General features: G+C 36.7%; 3 protein-coding genes across 6 annotated transcripts; all 3 read left to right on the top strand.

The window, feature by feature from the left end:
* The first annotated feature begins 208 nt into the window (after window positions 1-208).
* LOC120083143 (TCP-1/cpn60 chaperonin family protein) lies at window positions 209-2256 on the top strand. Its single transcript, XM_039038730.2, has one exon. It carries the CDS (start codon window positions 387-389, stop codon window positions 1986-1988), a length of 1602 nt encoding a protein of 533 aa, XP_038894658.1. The 5' UTR covers window positions 209-386; the 3' UTR covers window positions 1989-2256.
* A 6109-nt stretch (window positions 2257-8365) lies between these two features.
* Window positions 8366-15457, top strand: PAPS1 (poly(A) polymerase 1). Of its 4 annotated transcripts, XM_090316465.1 has the most exons (13): window positions 8366-8500; window positions 8599-9309; window positions 9408-9485; window positions 9648-9755; window positions 11349-11411; window positions 11519-11680; window positions 11991-12104; window positions 12195-12257; window positions 12352-12681; window positions 13245-13409; window positions 13512-14441; window positions 14817-14890; window positions 15128-15457. In XM_090316465.1, exons 2-13 carry the CDS (start codon window positions 9190-9192, stop codon window positions 15168-15170), a joined length of 2250 nt encoding a protein of 749 aa, XP_090172591.1. In that variant the 5' UTR covers window positions 8366-8500; window positions 8599-9189; the 3' UTR covers window positions 15171-15457. The 4 variants fall into 4 exon arrangements, with proteins under 4 accessions (XP_090172591.1, XP_038894280.1, XP_038894281.1 ...); XM_039038352.2 differs by having other exon boundaries at window positions 11991-12257; XM_039038353.2 differs by having other exon boundaries at window positions 8463-9309.
* Window positions 15458-15767: 310 nt separating this feature from the next.
* Window positions 15768-17585, top strand: LOC120083587 (transmembrane protein, putative (Protein of unknown function, DUF599)). The gene is made up of 3 exons (XM_039039407.2): window positions 15768-16072; window positions 16621-17117; window positions 17220-17585. The coding sequence occupies exons 1-3, from the start codon at window positions 15911-15913 to the stop codon at window positions 17314-17316; spliced, it is 756 nt and encodes a 251-aa protein (XP_038895335.1). The 5' UTR covers window positions 15768-15910; the 3' UTR covers window positions 17317-17585.
* The last annotated feature ends 1480 nt before the right edge of the window (window positions 17586-19065 follow it).

The following is a 19065-nucleotide window of genomic DNA, read 5'->3' as shown; positions in this document are numbered from 1 at the left end:
GTGGTAAAAAAGTTTTTAGGAAGAGATCATTGGTATAAAAATTTTTGGGTTTGGATCATTTTGTGAAATTTTTCTTTGAAGTTATTGTCGTGCTAGAGAGAAGACAGCGTGAGCCTTAAATTTGTTTAGGGCATTTTTCTCATTAGGGGCAACTTGGACATTTCTCATCTCCATTTGTCCAAAAAAAAAAAAAAGAAAAGAAAAGAAAAAAACATCTATTTTTTTTTTTTGGCAATTTCCCCTCCTCTTCCGGCCTTAGTTGTCTCTCTAGGGTTTTGCTTCACCGCCATTTCTAAACATACCTCACCATTGAATTTGCATCACATCACTACTCCATTGTTCTCTCTTATTATTGGGGGATCTTTTGAGCTCTAACTTGCTTATCCATGGCGGCTCCCGCTGTATCTCAGCCCCGATCCTCCAAAACTGAGTCCTACGTTGATAACAAGCGCAAGGAGGACATTCGACACGCCAATATCGTCGCAGCCCGAGCCATCGCCGATGCTGTTCGTACTAGTCTTGGGCCCAAGGGCATGGACAAAATGATCTCCACGGCCTCCGGTGAGGTCATCATTACTAATGATGGGGCAACCATTCTCAATAAAATGGAAGTTCTCCAACCTGCTGCGAAAATGCTAGTCGAGCTCTCCAAGTCGCAGGACTCTGCTGCTGGAGATGGTACCACCACCGTGGTCGTCATTGCAGGTTCACTTCTTAAACAGTGTCTTTCTCTTTTATCCCATGGGATTCACCCCACTGTAATCTCCGATTCCCTCCACAAGACCGCCATTAAGGCTGTTGATGTGTTGACAGCAATGGCTGTCCCGGTTGAGCTATCGGATAGAGAGTCCTTGATTAAATCGGCGAGTACTTCGCTCAATAGTAAGGTTGTTAGTCAGTACTCGACATTGCTTGCGCCGCTTGCTGTTGATTCTGTGCTCTCGGTTGTTGATCCTGCTAAGCCAGATTTGGTTGATTTGAGGGATATTAAGATTGTGAAGAAGCTGGGCGGGACCGTGGATGACACTGTGCTTGTGAAGGGTTTGGTGTTTGACAAGAAGGTAAGTCACGCGGCTGGCGGACCGACCAGAATGGAGAATGCGAAGATTGCTGTTATTCAGTTCCAGATTTCACCACCTAAAACTGACATTGAGCAGAGTATTGTGGTCTCGGATTATACTCAGATGGATAGGATATTGAAAGAAGAGAGAAATTACATTTTAGGTATGATTAAGAAGATTAGGGCTACTGGGTGTAACGTATTGTTGATTCAGAAGAGTATCTTGAGAGATGCCGTGACAGATTTGTCTCTACATTACCTTGCAAAAGCCAAGATTTTGGTGATCAAGGATGTTGAGCGCGATGACATTGAATTCATTACGAAGACTCTCAATTGTCTGCCAATTGCAAATATTGAACATTTCCGCTCTGAGAAGTTGGGGTATGCAGAACTCGTTGAGGAGGCTTCAATGGGAGACGGGAAGATTGTTAAGATTACGGGCATTAAAGATATGGGGCGGACAGCTACCGTACTTGTTCGGGGTTCTAACCAACTAGTGATTGACGAGGCTGAGAGGAGCTTGCACGATGCCCTGTGTGTTGTTAGGTGTTTGGTAAGTAAAAGGTTCTTGATTGCAGGTGGTGGTGCACCAGAGATTGAGCTGTCAAGGCAGTTGGGTGCCTGGGCAAAAGTGTTGCATGGAATGGAGGGTTACTGTGTTCGTTCCTTTGCGGAGGCTCTTGAAGTTATCCCATATACTTTGGCTGAAAATGCTGGGTTGAACCCAATTACCATTGTTACAGAACTGAGGAATCGTCATGCACAGGGTGAGATCAATACTGGAATTAATGTAAGGAAGGGGCAGATCACAAACATCTTGGAGGAGAATGTTGTTCAGCCACTTCTCGTAAGTACAAGTGCAATCACTCTAGCTACAGAATGCGTGCGAATGATTTTGAAGATTGATGACATTGTCACCGTGAGGTAGAGTGTGGGCTTTAATTGAATGAAAAGGCTGGTTTTGTCGTTTTTTCATTTTGGTTTGCTAGTAGAATCTAGGGTTCTGTTTTGCTCTGGTTAAAAGAATTTTAATGTGTTTCTTTTGTTGCTATTTGCCTATAGTTTATTGGTATGGCCTTTTGTTCCTTAGGAGGTTTTATGGATCCTATCTTTTTTAGCTTTGGAAATTTACGTGTAGTCATCAAACTTCATTAATTATTTGAGTTGCACTGTGATACTACTTTTCTCAGATCTCACATATTGGGATTCTCTAAAAGCTCTTTCTGCTTCTGCTTATATAGTCTGTTTAGTAGTCGTTTCTGTTGGGATTCCCCATATTTCACATCTTAATATCTATCTTCTTTTACAAGAACCACAATTCTTTTCTAGAATAACTGTTTGAAGAAAAGTTGTCGTCTTTAATAGTGTAGCTACGGTGATTCTTGGGGTAGCATTGGTAGGTATTCTGGATTATTGTAAGAGAACTAATCTCATTATTGGAGCTGGTAATTCTTGTCAATTTTTAACTACTCTAGTGGAATTCTCTCCGGTCAACAAGACATAAGATTTAGTTAGTGTACTCTCTTTAGTCTCGGTTTGATTTGATCTCATGGACTTGTACAACACATGCTGCCAGAGTAATTTTTGTGTTGCTTAGATTGAACTGTATGAAGGTCTCACACTAATTTTGGCCGAGTTTAATTGCATCTTGTAAACTCACTGTGTTTACAAGATTACTTCTAAACTGCTTACTAATAAATTGATAATAGTTCTCCCCTCCATTGTGTTTGAGTCCCAAGTTGCTTTTCTGGAGGGACGTCAAATCCTTGATGCTATTCTCACTGCTTCGGAAGCCCTTGAGGATTGGCACGCGAGTGGGAAGAAAGGTGTCCTTCTAAAACTTGATTTGGAAAAGGTGTATGACAAAGTTGATTGGAGGTTCTTAAACATGGCCTTGAAGTTTAAAGGGTTTGGTAGGCGGTGGAGAAAGTGGATTTGGGGGTGTCTTTCCTCAACCAACTTCTCTGTCATCGTTAATGGAAGATTGAGGGGTAAGATTTTTGCGAAAAGAGGACTCCGCCAAGGTGATCCACTTGCCCCTTTTCTCTTTACCATAGTTGGAGATGTCTTGAGTAGACTCATTCACTTCTGCAATGAAAGATGGTTTATTAGAGTCTTTTCTTTTGGAGATATGTCTTCTAATTTGACCCACCTGCAATACGCTAACGGCACTCTCCTTTTTTGTTTTTGGGAGGGCAACAATATCACAAATTGGTGGCCTGTTATTAACACTTTCCGTTTGGGCTCCGGTTTGTCCTTGAACACTTCCAAAACCTGCATCATCAGTATTAATTTGGATAGAAATGCTTTGGAATAGCCTTGAACTTGGGGTGTGAAGTGGAATCTTTATCGTTTGTTTATTTGGGTTTCCCTATAGGTGGAAATTATAAGGCCCGAGATGTTTGGAATGGTTTAGAGGAAAATTTTAAAACAAAGATCGACAAATGGAGAGGGATTGTTCTTTCCAAAGGAGATTGGTTGACCCTTGCCCAGTTGGTCCTTAATAGTCTCCTTTGCTATTTCTTCTCATTGATGCAAGCTCCGGTTAAAACTCTTAACCGTCTGGAGAAGTCTATGAGCGATTTTGTTTGGAATGGTGGCTTCTTTAACCTGACTTCCCATCTTGTCTGGTGGAGTTCGACCTTGCTCCCTACCGTCTTTGGGGGTCTCGGGGTTGGCTTGTTTCGTCAAAAGAACTTTGCCCTCCTTAAGAAATGGTTATGGAGATTCTCTCACGAAGAAGATGCTCTTTGGAGGCGGATTATCAGTGCGATTTGTGGCTTAGAGACTAACGGTTGGCTGACTAAAGCTCCTAAGCCAAGAGAAAGGGTACTGTTTGGGCTGGGATCTTAAAGCATAAAGAGAGCAGTTCATGAGCTTCACTAAATTTGTGTTGGGTATTGGAAAAACTATTAGCTTCTGGAACGATTGGTGGTGTGACCCCCTTCCTCTTGCTCTAAAATTTCCTAGTATTTACTCCATATCTGACAATAAGGAGGCTAAAGTGGCTGATTGCTGGTGTTTCTCTAACCAATTTTGGGACTTGGGCCTTAGAAGGACCATTTTGACAGAGAGTTGAGAGATCTTGTGGAACTTTTGCATATTCTTCAATACTGGAAGGCTGAAGGAAGTAATGGTAGTAACGACAGCCTGAAATGGAAGATTGATGCTTTGGGGAATTTCACTACAAAAGCCACTTTCCTGCATTTGGCTAGGCCGCCCTCTCCCTCCATGTTCTCGTTGGAGCGAATTGTGTGGAAGATGAAGGTGCCCAAGAAAGTCAAATTCTTCATTCCCTCAGCGTAAAGACCCATGATAAGTTGCAGAGAAAGCTTCCCTGTCTCCTTCAATTTGTTGCTGTGCATGAAAGCTGAGGAAACATTGGACCATCTGTTTCTGCATTGCGAGTTTGTTCATTGGGGTTGGTGTACGTTGCTTAATACTTTTGGGTGGAGGGTTGTCTCCCTAACAAGGTTGACAATTGGATTCTTGAAGGGCTTGACAGTTATGCCTTTAACAGTACTGGCAAAGTGTTTTGGAGATGTGCCTTGCGTGCTTTGCTTTGGTGCACTTGGAAAGAAAGAAACGAGAATTTTTGAAGATAAGTTTTTTTTTTTTTTTTTTTTTTTTTTTAAATTCTTTTTCGGCTTTTGTGCAGCACACAGCCTCTTAGTGGTGTACTAAGTACACTAAATTCATTTGTAATTACAGCCTCCTAATGATTTTTAACGATTAGAAGGCTTTGCTTTGTTAGTTGCTCCTGGGGTTCCTATCAACCCCTCGCCCTTAGGCTGGTCCTCTTTGGCTTGGTTTTTATATTTTATTTTGCTTCCTATGGCCCAGAACTAACTGTATATATGACTTTTTTTAAGTACCGATATAATTAAGACTAAGAGGAGGCCTAAGATTCCATTATTCAAATTTCAAACATCAGCAACCTGAAACGTACACGTGCAGATTATAAGTAAAGAGCCCATTCTTCTCGAACACAGCTTCCTTAGTCACACACACACATGGAAGGGAGGGAGATACTGACATACTGGCCAACAGGGAAGTAAAAGTCCTTTAGTGGAAACAACTAAAATGATTAACTAGTATTGGCAGTATGCTACACATCTTTAGTGGAAACAACTTAGCTCAAAGAGATCAAAAACCCTCAACTTCTTTTATAGAGGAGCCATCACCTCCTTTATGACGATTCACACCCTCCCAATAGAAGTTCCCTATGGCTTCGTTATTTCTAGAAGACACCACATTAGGGATCCATAAAAACAGAGCAATTGGGAAGGCTAGTTATCATTTCTTGAACCTTGGTAAGATGCACTCTTCCAATATTAGAGTCTCTCCACTTGGCTTATGATCCATTGAATTTTTTCCAGCACAGGGATCCAAAAGAAGTGAATTTAGGAAAAACCTCCAGGGGAGGGGGTAGGGAAGGAGCTAAAATTGGTGCCCAAATTCTTCAAGTAGAATCCACAAGATGTAGACAGCCAAATTCTTTACTAGGCATACATTTGCATCAAGTCATAGCAAGTTGGATAATATGTTAAAAAAAGCGTCAAAAGAGCTTTCTTTATCATTGGATAGGTGTTTGTTTCTCTCCTTCCATATTATCTATAAGAAAGCACGAAACAAGTGTGACCATATAATCTTCTTAGATAAGTTAAAAGGGCTGCCTGTGAGAGTATATGTGAGGAGGCTCAAAATATCGTTAGGTTAGGGGGTAGCCATCCAAAGGAGAGGGTGATCTCTCTCCAAAATCGCTTGGCAAATGAGCAGTGAATGAATAGGTGACTCAGGGTCTCATAAGTGGCATGGCAAAGATGACAACACTGTGGAGAGAGAACCATGTGTGGGAAACGTCTTTGCATTGATGGCATTGTGACTAATTTTCCAAAGGAAGAAATTTTACTCTCTCTCTCTCTCTTTTTGGGTGTAGATGTCCATCCGTATGGCGTCAAAAAGTGGGGTTAAGGTCAGCCCCCTTGGTTCCCAAATCATTACTCATTAGCCAAGGATTTTGTGGAGAAAAGGCCATTTTTATCCTGTTTCCAAACCCATTTATCTCTTTTGGAGGCCATTTCATAATTGTTCATGAGAGTCGTCCAATCTTCAACTTCTTCTTTGAGGTTCCTTCTATAACTGATGGTCCATCCATGTAGTTCATCCCAAAAATGGTTTATGATGGACATTTTGTGCGTGGCCAGAGTGTAGAGCCATGGGAATAGGGTTGATAAGGGGGCTTAGCCAATGATCAATGCCAAAATGAGGTGGGCACATTCAGTAGGCAGATTTTCAACCGAGAAACTAGTTTAGAAATTTTTACGAAGTTCAAAAAGATGGGTAATCTCCCTTTTCATCAAGGACTGAGAAAAGAGGAGAGCATGTGGGATCTTTACAAAATAACTTGTGGTTTGAACGCCATCCAGAGGTTGTATATTGTACACTATTCCAATTCCTCAAAAGTCTTTTGGTTTCTCTGTTTCTAAATGAGCCAAAGGGTGGTTGTGGTGTGCATCGCTCAAATCATCTGATATTAGATACGTAACCTTCCCTGCACAATTGGTTGTAGTCTAGCCCAAGTAACTATATGGTATGGCTGCGTCTTTTTTGAATCCACATTCATAATGTGCAATTATGTTCATCATTTCGAATTTACCTAGTTTAATCTCTGTGAACAGATACTTTTGGAATTGCATGTAGTTTTAAAAACTTGTTTTTGTTTTTGGAATGACTAAGAATTCAACCATTGTAGTTAAGAATGAAGCAAATCATTGTAAGAAATTGGGAGAAATTGTAAAAACAAAAAGTGAAATGGTTATCAAATGAGACCTAAGTTATTTATTTTCTCCAAAATTCTTATTGAATAATGGCATTTGAATTTGAATACCTTTAATCCATTTTGATTTTGTAAGGATATTGAGACCACATTCTCCTTATTTCAGGATGTAGGCATAAAAAGCCAAGCCTACGTAACCTGTGTGCCATAAATTTTATCTCGAACTGATTAGATTGCCTCGAAAATTGTCGAAGGAATGTGTACTGGTTAGATTTAGTTCCTTCAATTAATTTGGTAGTTATTTTATTTTTTTGTCATGGACAAGCAGCATCTAACAAATCCCTATTCTTCACGGGAATTTTTTTGCTATTCCAACAAAAGTCATAGTGGAGGGTTTCTTTCACAACCAATGTTTCGTTCAGATGGATGATTTTTAGATCAAAAGCTAGATTTGATTATGCTTAACTAGCGCATATTATCTTAAACTTAAAAATGAAATATAACAGAGAGCTCTAAAGGATCAATAAATACAGTTTTTGCTTTCAAACTATATGCATTTTCATGCATTAAGGTACACAAGCCCTTCAAGGTGAATTTTGATGTAGCTGTTGAGATGGGTCTTGGAGTTCCAACGTAGCATGATTCAATATTTCATAGACTTCATGTGAGATCTTCAACAATGTGAATGATTTTTTTTTAATCGTAAGTACAATTTAGTAGCTTACGAGCTTGTTTTCCATACTCGAAAATAAAGATTGAAAATAATTTAACTAGAAGACCATACGCGAATTTTTAATTTAACATAATTTTAACTGTTGAAACTTAATATAATTTATATTTTTGGTTACTTCATACTAAAATCTTAATTTTAATATCAATTTGTTAACAAATCCACCCCTTTCTAGCTCAACATGCAAGTTGAGATTAGATGTCTTAATCCTCTGTCTCTATAATTGATGTATTGAAAAGAGTCTTAACCAATATAATCATGTTCAAATTGGTTAGTAAATTCTACATTTTTGTCAAATATCACATGGATTGGATATACAATTGATGAATTTATAAATCTAAAAACTAATATAAAAATGAAACATTGTCTATAACTTATAAACATAATATTAAATTTTTGTTGACATCTCTATATTTTCACTTTTTATAGATTTATTATGAAAGATCAATCGATATTTTCACTATATTGTTGAATAGTCTATAATTGATAAAAAGAATAAGCTACAAAATGTCACTAATATAAATATAATATAAATAGTAGACATGTTAATTTGTTTAAAAATTATAAAAATATTTATTTTCTAATTAATTTTATTTTTTTTAATTTTAAAAAAATATTCATCAACATCAATATTTTATCGATAATTTTTTTGTTGATAAATATTTCATCAATAAAATTTAGACCTCAATATTTTCGTGGATCGACCTTTTAAACTTTAGTTATAACCTCAAATAGTTGAGGTTTTTGAATTTGAGTTCGAAAAAGAAGGGTTTTGCCATTTTCTTAAATAAATCAAGGGAGAAAAAGAAGAAAAAAGAAAAGGAAAAAAGAAAGTGAAAAAAGATGAACGGCTCGAAAATTATATATATTTATATTGGCGGCATAGAGCCCAAATCCGAACCGGATCGTCCTCACTTCCAATCTCTTCTCGGTATTTCTCTGAAAGTTCTTTCTGTGTGTCCAAAACCCCTTCTGTCTCCCTCTCGAAAGCTCCATCGGTGACTACCTTTTCTCTTTTCTATTTTCAAGGTGCTTCTTTTCGAGCTGTGCTGACGGAGATCGTCAAAGGATTTCCACTCGCACAACCTCCCAAAGCGAAGGCCCTCCATGTTTTGATTGCTCATGTTGTCTCGCCGATTTTTTCTTCCGATCATTGTTTGCTGCTTCTGATTCTCCTTTTCTCTCGTCAAGATTGATTGAGTTTACTGTATCAATTTTGGGCCTCATCGGTCTTGTACTCTGTTCTATAATCACATATTATAAGAAAACTAGACTAGGGTTACAAGTTTTTTCTTCTTTTGTTTTATTCTTCTTCCCTTATATAGTTTCAATTGATTGTAGCTTTGGGTTCCATGTTAATGGATTTTCCCTTCCCAGTATTGTATTATTGACGTTTATATGATTGCTATCTTCTCGTTTGTTTTTTTTTTTTCCCTTTCTTGATATGATTTTCTACGGGGAAAAGGTGTGAAAAAAATATAGAAAAAAAAAAAGAGAAAAGAATTGGTAAAAATTATCATCAAGCAATATATTCTTGACATCCCCTTTTCTTAATAAAAAAAGAGAGAGCGAGAGAGGAAAATAAAAACGAGACTGTAGAACTTTGTATATTACTTTTGAATGGGGAGCCCTGCATTAAGTGGCCGGAATAATGGGCAGCAGCGATTAGGCATTACCGATCCCATTTCGTTGAGTGGGCCGACGGAGTACGACGTGATAAAGACTCGCGAACTTGAAAAGGTTCTGGGTTGTTGTTTCCATTTGGGCAGTATCGTTTTTTTGCAAATATGCTGTGTCTTCTCTGAACTCAGTCGTTCTTTCTTTTTTGGAGTGTTCAGTATTTGCAAGATGCTGGATTGTACGAAAGTCAGGAGGAAGCCGTGAGTAGAGAGGAAGTTCTTGGGAGACTAGACCAGGTTGGGTCACCCTTAGTTGTTTTTGAGAAGTTGAAAAGAAGAAAATAATGATTCGTATTGGTTTGTGATGCGTAGTTGAATTTTAACATTCATATCTTTGTTGTTTAACTGATAGAACATTCTTGCGATTGTAATGTTGTGTATTTGCTGTATATGGAGCAGATTGTGAAGATTTGGGTTAAATCAATTAGTCGTGCAAAGGGGTTGAATGAGCAACTGGTACAAGAAGCCAATGCTAAGATTTTCACGTTTGGTTCATATCGTTTAGGGGTACAGAACTATTTCTCTTGTAGAGCTTTATTCTCTATGGGAATTTGATGTGCTATGTGCTATGATTTTCTTATGAAGATAAATGCTTTCGTGTTAGTTGTTTCTTCAAGTAATTTTTTGTCTACTTTTATTTGTAATAGTTTCCTGTATGTGATTGCATCAGCATCAAAATCTCAATGTAACTTTATTATGAATGAATAGAAGATTATATCATATGATTACCAACAGCTTTCAAGTATGATGAACCAGTCTGGTATTAAGCTGGAAATTTTATTTGTATGTAGAATTGCCCAAGTCCTTACTCTTATGACACAGTGATGTTGATTACAGAAAGATCAAAGCTACATGATTACAGAAAGATTTGGACCAGGGTCCTGGAACCCCTGAAAGAAGAAAATTACTCACGATCTCAACAGAGTCAAAATTGGAGTCCTGGAAATTTATATTCCTCTTTAGCTAATTCTCCAGAGAACGAAGATAGTGTTGCATAATAAGACTTTAGCCTTCCTTTTGAATTGATATCCATATAGAAGCTGGTGATTAGCACTCTTGTAGCAATTAGGAAAGTATGAGGAGGCATCAAAGATGGAAAAAAGAACATTGCAGTACTTGGTGCAAATTCACAAGGAACAAATGCAACTGGTCTTCATTAGGTTTCTTGTACATGATGCATGAACTAGCAGTCCAGCTTGAATTATGATTGTACAACACTCATTGACACGTCATTTTTTCAACAAATTGTTAAATCCAATAACGAAAGGACTTCCTGCTTGTTTTAGTGTTTAGTATTAGCTTGATTTCTTTTTCTTACATGTCTGTTGACAATCATAGGAAGTTAGATAATTACATTATAATTACATTGTTTGTATTGTTAGTATTGTCTAATGTCATTTATAACAAAAAAAAAAAAAAAAAGAAAAGGGAATCAAACTTTTGGGTTGTTATATTTCGTTTTGTATGTAAAATCTGTAAATTTGATGCATCAAAAATGAATTAGATTTTATTTATTTATTATCTTTTTAACAGAAAATGAATTAGATTTTATATGGACTTCATAAGTAACTCATTTCACATGTAGATTTTAAATACGTATTTCTTTCCAAGTATGATTTTCATTTTAAAGAGTTCTAACCTGTCTTTCTATGGCCTTTATCCCAAAAAAAAAAAAAAAAAAAAAAAAAAAAAAAAAAAAAAAAAAGTGGCTGTGGCTAACTCTACTTGTCTTCAAGTGCGTTGTTTGTCCATCTTTTCTCTATTCTTCCTTCCTTTTCTCTGGTGTTTTCTCCTCTCTTTTTGCAACACATTAGTATTATTTGTTTAATAAAAAACTAATTTTAGTGAGAAAATGAAAACTACAATGGAGGGGAGGCAACCCAAGCCCCAATCGGGGAACATTACAACATACTTTGCCAAGTGGCATAAGAAAAAAGGAAAAGAAAAGAAAAGAAAAAGTAACACTCTAGATCCCTCCTTATTATGTATGTTACAGCTTTCTCTTTCTACTTGCAAATAATTAGCACAAAGCTTAGATTTCTAATTCTGTTGTCATTTTCTTTTCCTTGAGGAAAGTTTATCTATATATTGTATTTGTAGGTACATGGCCCTGGTGCAGATATTGATACGCTGTGTGTGGGACCTAGACATGCAACACGTGAAGTGCGACCAGCTTTCTTTTTTATGAATACTTGTGGTGCATTAATTTTGCATAAACTCTGTTATTTTAGTTTTGTAGACTCAATAATACTTTTGTTAACTGGCCGTAGGAAGACTTTTTTGGTGAGCTACATAAAATGCTGTCAGAGATGCCTGAAGTATCTGAGTTACATCCTGTGCCTGATGCTCATGTTCCTGTGATGAGATTTAAGTTTTCCGGGGTTTCTATTGATCTTCTCTATGCAAAATTGTCACTTTGGGTTATTCCTGAAGTAAGTCGTTGTATGCTAGCATATTCTTATTTAAATTGTCCCACTGTCTAATATTTCATGATTATGATGTACTGATGCCATGCCATACAATATAAAGATTTAGTAAATTTTTGTAGCTAATTTGCAATCTGACTTCTAGAAAATGGATTTTTTGGATCCTTTTCCATTCTACATTATTCACTCTGGGCTCTTATTCCATCTTCCCCATCTTGCCTTCTTGAAGTGCACAAATGGCTTATAATCTTTGTAAATTTACTATTACTAAAAGATGTTGATATGATCTGTTTTTAAACTTTCTATTCTGGGCCAGGACTTGGATATATCTCAGGATTCGATACTTCAAAATGCAGATGAACAGACAGTTCGTAGTCTAAATGGTTGTCGAGTTACTGATCGAATTTTGCGGTTAGTTCCAAATATTCAGGTTGTGAATCAAAACTTGCCTAGATGTTTTTATCTCTTTTTCTCATTAACTTTGTTCATTCTTAAAGTTCGGTTGATTTATGAAGTGCAGAGTTTTCGAACAACATTGAGATGCATGAGATTTTGGGCAAAACGCCGAGGTGTTTATTCCAATGTATGGTACAAATATCTAATAAAGTGGATTGCTTCTAAGTTTATGCTAAAATTTCTTACACAATCTTTTGACTTTTAATTTATACCCTGGCCAGGTTTCGGGGTTTCTTGGTGGTATAAACTGGGCATTGCTTGTTGCTCGGATATGCCAACTATACCCCAATGCATTGCCAAATATGCTTGTGGCTCGTTTTTTCAGGGTCTTCACCCAGTGGCGCTGGCCAAATCCTGTTATGCTTTGTGCTAATGAAGAAGGATCTCTTGGACTTCCAGTTTGGGATCCAAGGAGAAATCCGAAGGATAGATACCATTTAATGCCTATAATTACTCCTGCTTATCCTTGTATGAATTCTAGCTACAATGTTTCGGCAAGCACTTTGCGTATTATGACTGAAGAATTTCGAAGGGGACATGATATTTGTGAGGTACATTTCTGCAATGTATCTTTTATTCCCAGTTAGGGATTTGCATAATGAGTTTAATTGGATTCATGTTTCTATTATATTCACATTCAGTTATTTGATCTGCTGGCTTATGATAGATATCTAGGAACTTTTTACTTGGTGCTGATAAATCTTTCTACAATTTGTATCTCATTTTTGTTCAGTATAATTTATGTTCTCTTTAATTTGATGTCTCATCCATCCTTTTGTTTGTTTTAATTTTAATAAATTGCTTTTGTAAGTACAAGTGAAGTTTGTTTTGACTCGTGATTTCCTATTTGCATGCTAGTATACGAGATTTTGGATTGGATTCTGTCTCCAATTTGTCAGCGTTATACGAAACCTTGTTCATGACGCTATTCTTAATTATCTGCCCAACTATTAGTGTAGGTATTAGTTTAGGACTGGCAATCAAGTTGATGTGGAAACTAATGTTATTGACATTAGAAAGCTGTTCCTCTTTACACAGTCCATAAGTCAGGTTTGTTATCTTGATAGTGAAGCATTGTTCTATGTTTAGTTTGATGGTTGTTTGATGTTATCAGGTTATGGAAGAAAATAAGGCCGATTGGGACACACTTTTTGAGCCTTACCCCTTCTTCGAAGCATACAAAAACTACTTGCAAATAGACATTACTGCAGAAAATGATGATGACCTGAGAATTTGGAAAGGTTGGGTTGAATCTCGCCTTCGCCAACTGACATTGAAGGTGAAATTGTAATTTCATGGTTATTTACTTTCAGCCTTTCTAGCATTTATCGAATTATGCACTCGTTCAATGGAGATTGACTTGGCTTGTGTGTTGATGCAGATCGAAAGACATACGTATAACATGCTTCAGTGCCATCCACATCCAGGAGATTTTTCTGACAAATCCAGACCTTTCCACCATTGTTATTTCATGGGTTTGCAGCGAAAACAAGGAGTTCCTGCAAGTGGGGGTGAACAGTTTGATATAAGGTTGACAGTTGACGAATTTAAACGTTCTGTCAATGTATATACACAGCGGAAGCGTGGGATGGAGATTTATGTCTCCCATGTGAAAAGGAGGAGTATACCAAATTTTGTTTTCCCGGGTGGAGTTCGACCTTCGCGTGCATCAAAATTGACTTGGGATAGTAGGCGTAGTTCAGAACTAAAAGCTTCTGACAGTACTCAAGTAGACAGCCCATCTGAAGTTACAGGAAGTTTAGATGGGATAGATGATAGAAGGAAAAGAACGCGTATTGATGATAATGCAAATACTAACTTGAGAAATGGAGAGTGCTTGGCTGCTGCTCATTCCCACCTTGAGGAAGTTCATGAAGTCTGCCAAGTCAGCAACACTAGCTCATGTTCCATTAAGGATGCAAATTTTATTCCCACCAGTGCAGATAACTTAGAAAATCTGGCAGATGTTTCCCCTCAGAACAATGGAGATCATGGATTGATAGGAGTTACTCGCTCCACAAACATTGTACCTGTGGCTACTAATACATTAAACTGCAAAGAAGCAGAAAAGCTGGCAATTCAAAAAATTCTGTCCGACTCATATAACTCTCATCAAGATTTTCCTTCTGAGCCTGAAGAGCTGGACGATTTTGATTATAAACAAGCAGCTAAAGATTTTGGGGCTACTAAGCAAGGTAGCCCTATGAGGTCTTCGGATGCAAACACGTCTTCTATAGTAGTGCCTATGGTATCTTGCAATGAAGCACGCCAGTCAAGTTCTTATTCTAATGGGGGCTTAGAGGAGCTTGAGGTTTTATATACTTTAACCAAAACTTCTATTTTCTTTCATTTCTCTGTACTATCATATAGTTGGTGTTTCTTTCAACTACAATTGCAGAATGATTATATTCTGTTAAAATGCTAAATGATTATATTCTGTTACGTTTCTTTGTTTTCTCGTCTTAAATACGGATGTTGTTCAAAGATAACAGGTTATGAAATATACCCTATCAAGGGCGTACAAAAAAACCCTTGTATGCTTTATAATGAACTTAATATTTTAGGGGGAAATAATTTTTGGAGAGCTTTGAAAAACAAAATTGATTCTCCCTCCCATATAAAACTAGATAAACTGATAAGCTCCAGTTTTACTCTGTTATCTTACTGTCTAATTTCTTATGTTAAGCTTGCTGAGGTTGTGGCGCCATTGTCAACTGGGACCGCTCCTGCACCTGTAGCTGAGCGAAAGCCAATTATCAGGTGGCTTGCAATATTCTTAATTCTATAAGGAATAGGAATGGTTGACATTTGATTAAAATATTTGTATCTTTTTTCCTTCCCACCCTCTTTGGCATGGGTTGCTATCATAAACATGCTCCAGTCTCCTTTTTACTTTCTTTTTTTTCCCCCATTTATTTTAGTTGGGTTATGACCACACACTTTCATTGTCAATATTGGCTTATTCAATCTAGTTTCTTTTCTTCCTCCAAATTGCAGGTTGAGCTTCACTTCCTTGGGCAAAGCTGGTAAAAGCTCGTAAAGAAGGCTTCTTCCCTTCCCAAAAGCAGCTCGAGAGAGCATCCCTCTAATCTGTTATGTACTAGGCGATGTCCTGCCGGTCGATTTTCTTTTCATGTAACTCTTGACCCTTAATAATATAAAAGGAAAAAAAAAAAGAAAAAAAAGGTCCTAAGTTTTTATGTAATTTGTATAACGGGCTTGAAGGGCCCCATGTGCCAACAGTTCTACAAATGTACTAGTCGGTGTATGCCTTCTTTTTTTTTTACCGTGTTAATACAGATGATAGCTTCTATTATTTCTTCTAAACCTCTGAAAAACCAGACCTTCCTCTTATTATTAACTTACAGATTGATTGTTCTATGAAGAAAAAAAACGTCTTTCTCAACGAGAAGATAAAGATTCCTCTTAATGAATACCAACCTTTTGTATGATTTGATTAATTTATCATTTGTTCACTTTTAGACCGAGCACTTGGTCGCGTGCTAGTTGCTTGCCTTGCTTCACGTGCTTCATGTTCGATAGTTCGTCAACTATTTTAATGTGGCCCTCACTTTGATATGATATATAATATCGAAAAATTATTTCTGCTATTCAACCCACATTTTCAATTGTATGACAATGATAATAAAACGACGTGGAAGCCTGTTGAGCTGTTGCTACTAATATAAGTTGTCATTGGTATACTCTCTGAGGGGAAGCAAAAAGTTGTGCGAGGGAGACTTGGTACTTTGTAGTTTGCAGGAGCTAAGCTGAAGAAGGATGGAAGTGAAGGATCTTGAATATTTGATGGTTCCGCTTGGTTTTGCGGTGCTGGTGAGCTACCATCTCTGGCTAATAATTACCATTTATAGGAGGCCTAAAAGAACAGTAATCGGAATCAACGCTGAATCCCGCCGGCAATGGGTCTCAACCATGATTTCAGTGAGTGCATCTCTTCTCTTACTCTCTCTTCTTCTATGTTGTGTGTCAACTCAGTTTCAAGAACTTTTTTTTTCTTGTTTTTGATATCTGATTTCTTGTTCAGAAAAAGCATCTGTAAGTGAGAGAAAACTAGTGTGAAATTCCTTAGAAGTAATGGTCTTGAAAATGAGATGAAAGCCTTTTGAAGCTGAGAACAACGTTAAGAGTCCCCCCCACCCTTTTCTTTTTCTAGTCTTGTTGATATCTCTGATAGCATTTATTGCGTGAGGATTTTGGTTTATCATGAATTTTAATTTCCTCTAAAATACGATTCCACATGTAATTCTAATCATATTTCTCCCTCGTGATTGAGAAACTTATTCTACAACTAATTAATCTAGAAACTATATCGAATCAACTAATACTCAAACGGGTAGGATAGAAAAGTGATGTTAAAGTTTGACTTAAGAAGACATCTGGTCCCCTCCGCTCCCACTTTCATGGAGGTGGAGGAGGAGGAGAGAGGCAACTTCCATGGTTGACTAGACTACTTGAGTGATCATGTTTAGGACCCTACAAAGAATGGTGTTCTCGCGGTTCAAACCATACGAAACAACATCATGGCTTCTACACTTATGGCTACAACGACGATCACCATTGGCTCATTGATCAGTGTTTTTGTGAGCAGCACATCAAGTACTGGAAAGTACCGTTACATTGTATTGTGTTTCCTTGTTGCCTTTCTTTGCAATGTGCAGTCTATCAGATACTATGCTCATGCTAGCTTCTTAGTCACTTTGCCTGCTGGTGAAGGTAGAAAGGATTATCTTGGTGCAATCTTGAATCGAGGAAGCTTATTTTGGTCACTCGGATTGCGAGCTTTCTATTTCGCAATTCCTCTCTTCCTTTGGATCTTTGGACCTCTATCAATGTTCTCGAGTTGTTACCTGATAACATTTGTTCTTTACTTCTTGGATTTTACTGGAACTTCTAGCTATGATCCTTACGAATATGTACAAAAGGAAGAAGCCAACAACAATGACATTGAATCCGTTAGTCAATCAGGGTGAGTGCTTTCATATGTTCAATTGATCTTTATATTTGGCTTTATGATTTTGCTTATTCACTATGGTTTTCTAAACGAGTGTTCTGAATTCATTCGGGTCAGGGGAATCAATTTCGTCGCAAATTCTTGCCTTCAATCTCCTCTACTTGTTGGTCACCATATGACTACCAACTTAAATACCTCTGCAAATCAAAACTGAAATGCAATTTGCTACAAAGAAAAATATACTGTACTTTTCTCAGCTATTTTTAGCAATTATTGAATTTTGGGTGAGATTGAAAGCAAATTTTCATTTATATATATAATCTACAGACATCGTTTGAATGTGTGCAAGTGTAAACTTAAATGATCAAGTGTTGGGTTGTGGGATACCCACTATGTAGGGATTATGTTATCCCTTTATTCTTTAAAATGTTAATTGTTATGTAAACCATAGTTAATATCATTATGAAACTACCCTTCATCTCATTTTATATCCTTTGAGATCATGTCGAGTCACCCCAAAGGTTGATTTTTTTTTTAACCATGGTCAAACAATTCACGACAATCATTATTTGTTGCTTTTTATTTTCTCTCGACAATATTATCTCAAGAAACACCTGCTAGGTAGTTACTAAAAAATGTCATTTTGGGAGAGACTAACTAAAGTTTGGCTTTTACTTGAAATGTCATTTTGAAAGAGAGGCTTCGAACCAATATATGGCTTTTACTCATGGCAAGCACTTCCTAAAGAATATTCGGCCATTGAAAGTACTTTGAGACGTTTTGTTCACTATTAAAGAAGTGTTTGAGTCCAATTTGACTAGTATCTTCTAAGAAAAATGATGAATTTGCATAAACGTAATCAATTTTGACCTTATAAATATATTGCTGTATTGGTTAAATTAGTATCAATTCACATGCTAATCTGAATATTTCCATGTGTTGAGCTTTGTCCTTATTCAAAAATTGCAATTTGCTTGGTGGAATTGAAACGGGAAAGCACATCTACTCACTTTCTTTTCTCTCTCACCATCCCAAATTCAAAATCTCAAATTGTACTCTATGAAGGAAAAAAATGTTTTGTGGACTTTTGTTACATCCCTTTATATAGGTCAACATATGGACAAGCTTTGAACACAATTGAGAAAAATTACTTCTGTCTAAGATAAGGGTGATGGTCGGTTTTGTCAGTTTTGGGATCAACCAAGAACCAATCTAAATCAATCGGTTTTTATAAAGAAAAGATCAAAATCGATGTCCAATAGATAAAGAAAAAAAATTAGTGGATTGATTTTTATTTGGTTCATTATACAATCGGTTTTGTTCTCAATTTTTTTACGGTTTTTTCCTTCCAAATTTTAATTTTTATTTCCAACTTTGTCTTGAATTGGTCCTTTTTGTAAATTTAATAAATTGGGTTCGTTTCTTTTTTTAATATATATTGAAATCGAACATTTTTATTTTTTTCTTGCCACTTGCTAAATAAAAACATAGACACTCCATAATAATTGATTTTTTTCTAAATAATAAATATATATGCACCAATAATTAAAACACTAAAAGAGACATGATATTAGGGTTTATTTTTAAGGGTACATATACCCTTGGTTTGGTTCAGTTTTGATTGGTTTTTCCAATCAAAATCTGATCTGAACCAATACTTTTTACTTTTCTCTAAATATAAACCAATATGTCCAAGTCCAATTTTATACTAAAAAACCAAGCCAAATCGAACTAGTGGATCAGTTTAGATAGGTTTGGTTTTTTGATTTTGTTGCACTCCTAATCTAAGATACGTCGTACTAATAGTAAAATTTTGGAGCAAAACATGTTTTTGGAAAAAAATTTATGATTCGTACTTCTCTTTCTTAAAAGGACTTCAAGTGTTCTTAGAATTTTTAAAATCATTTTGATTTCTAACTACGATAAGATTTGAAAAATATTTTTAATTTGCTAAAATCACCTT

This window comes from Benincasa hispida, chromosome 8 (assembly GCF_027475165.1).
Source record: "Benincasa hispida cultivar pf3 chromosome 8, pf3_genome.v1.1, whole genome shotgun sequence".
NCBI lineage: Eukaryota > Viridiplantae > Streptophyta > Magnoliopsida > Cucurbitales > Cucurbitaceae > Benincasa > Benincasa hispida.
Note: the sequence above shows the minus strand (reverse complement) of the source record. Positions and strands in the feature narration are given on the sequence as shown.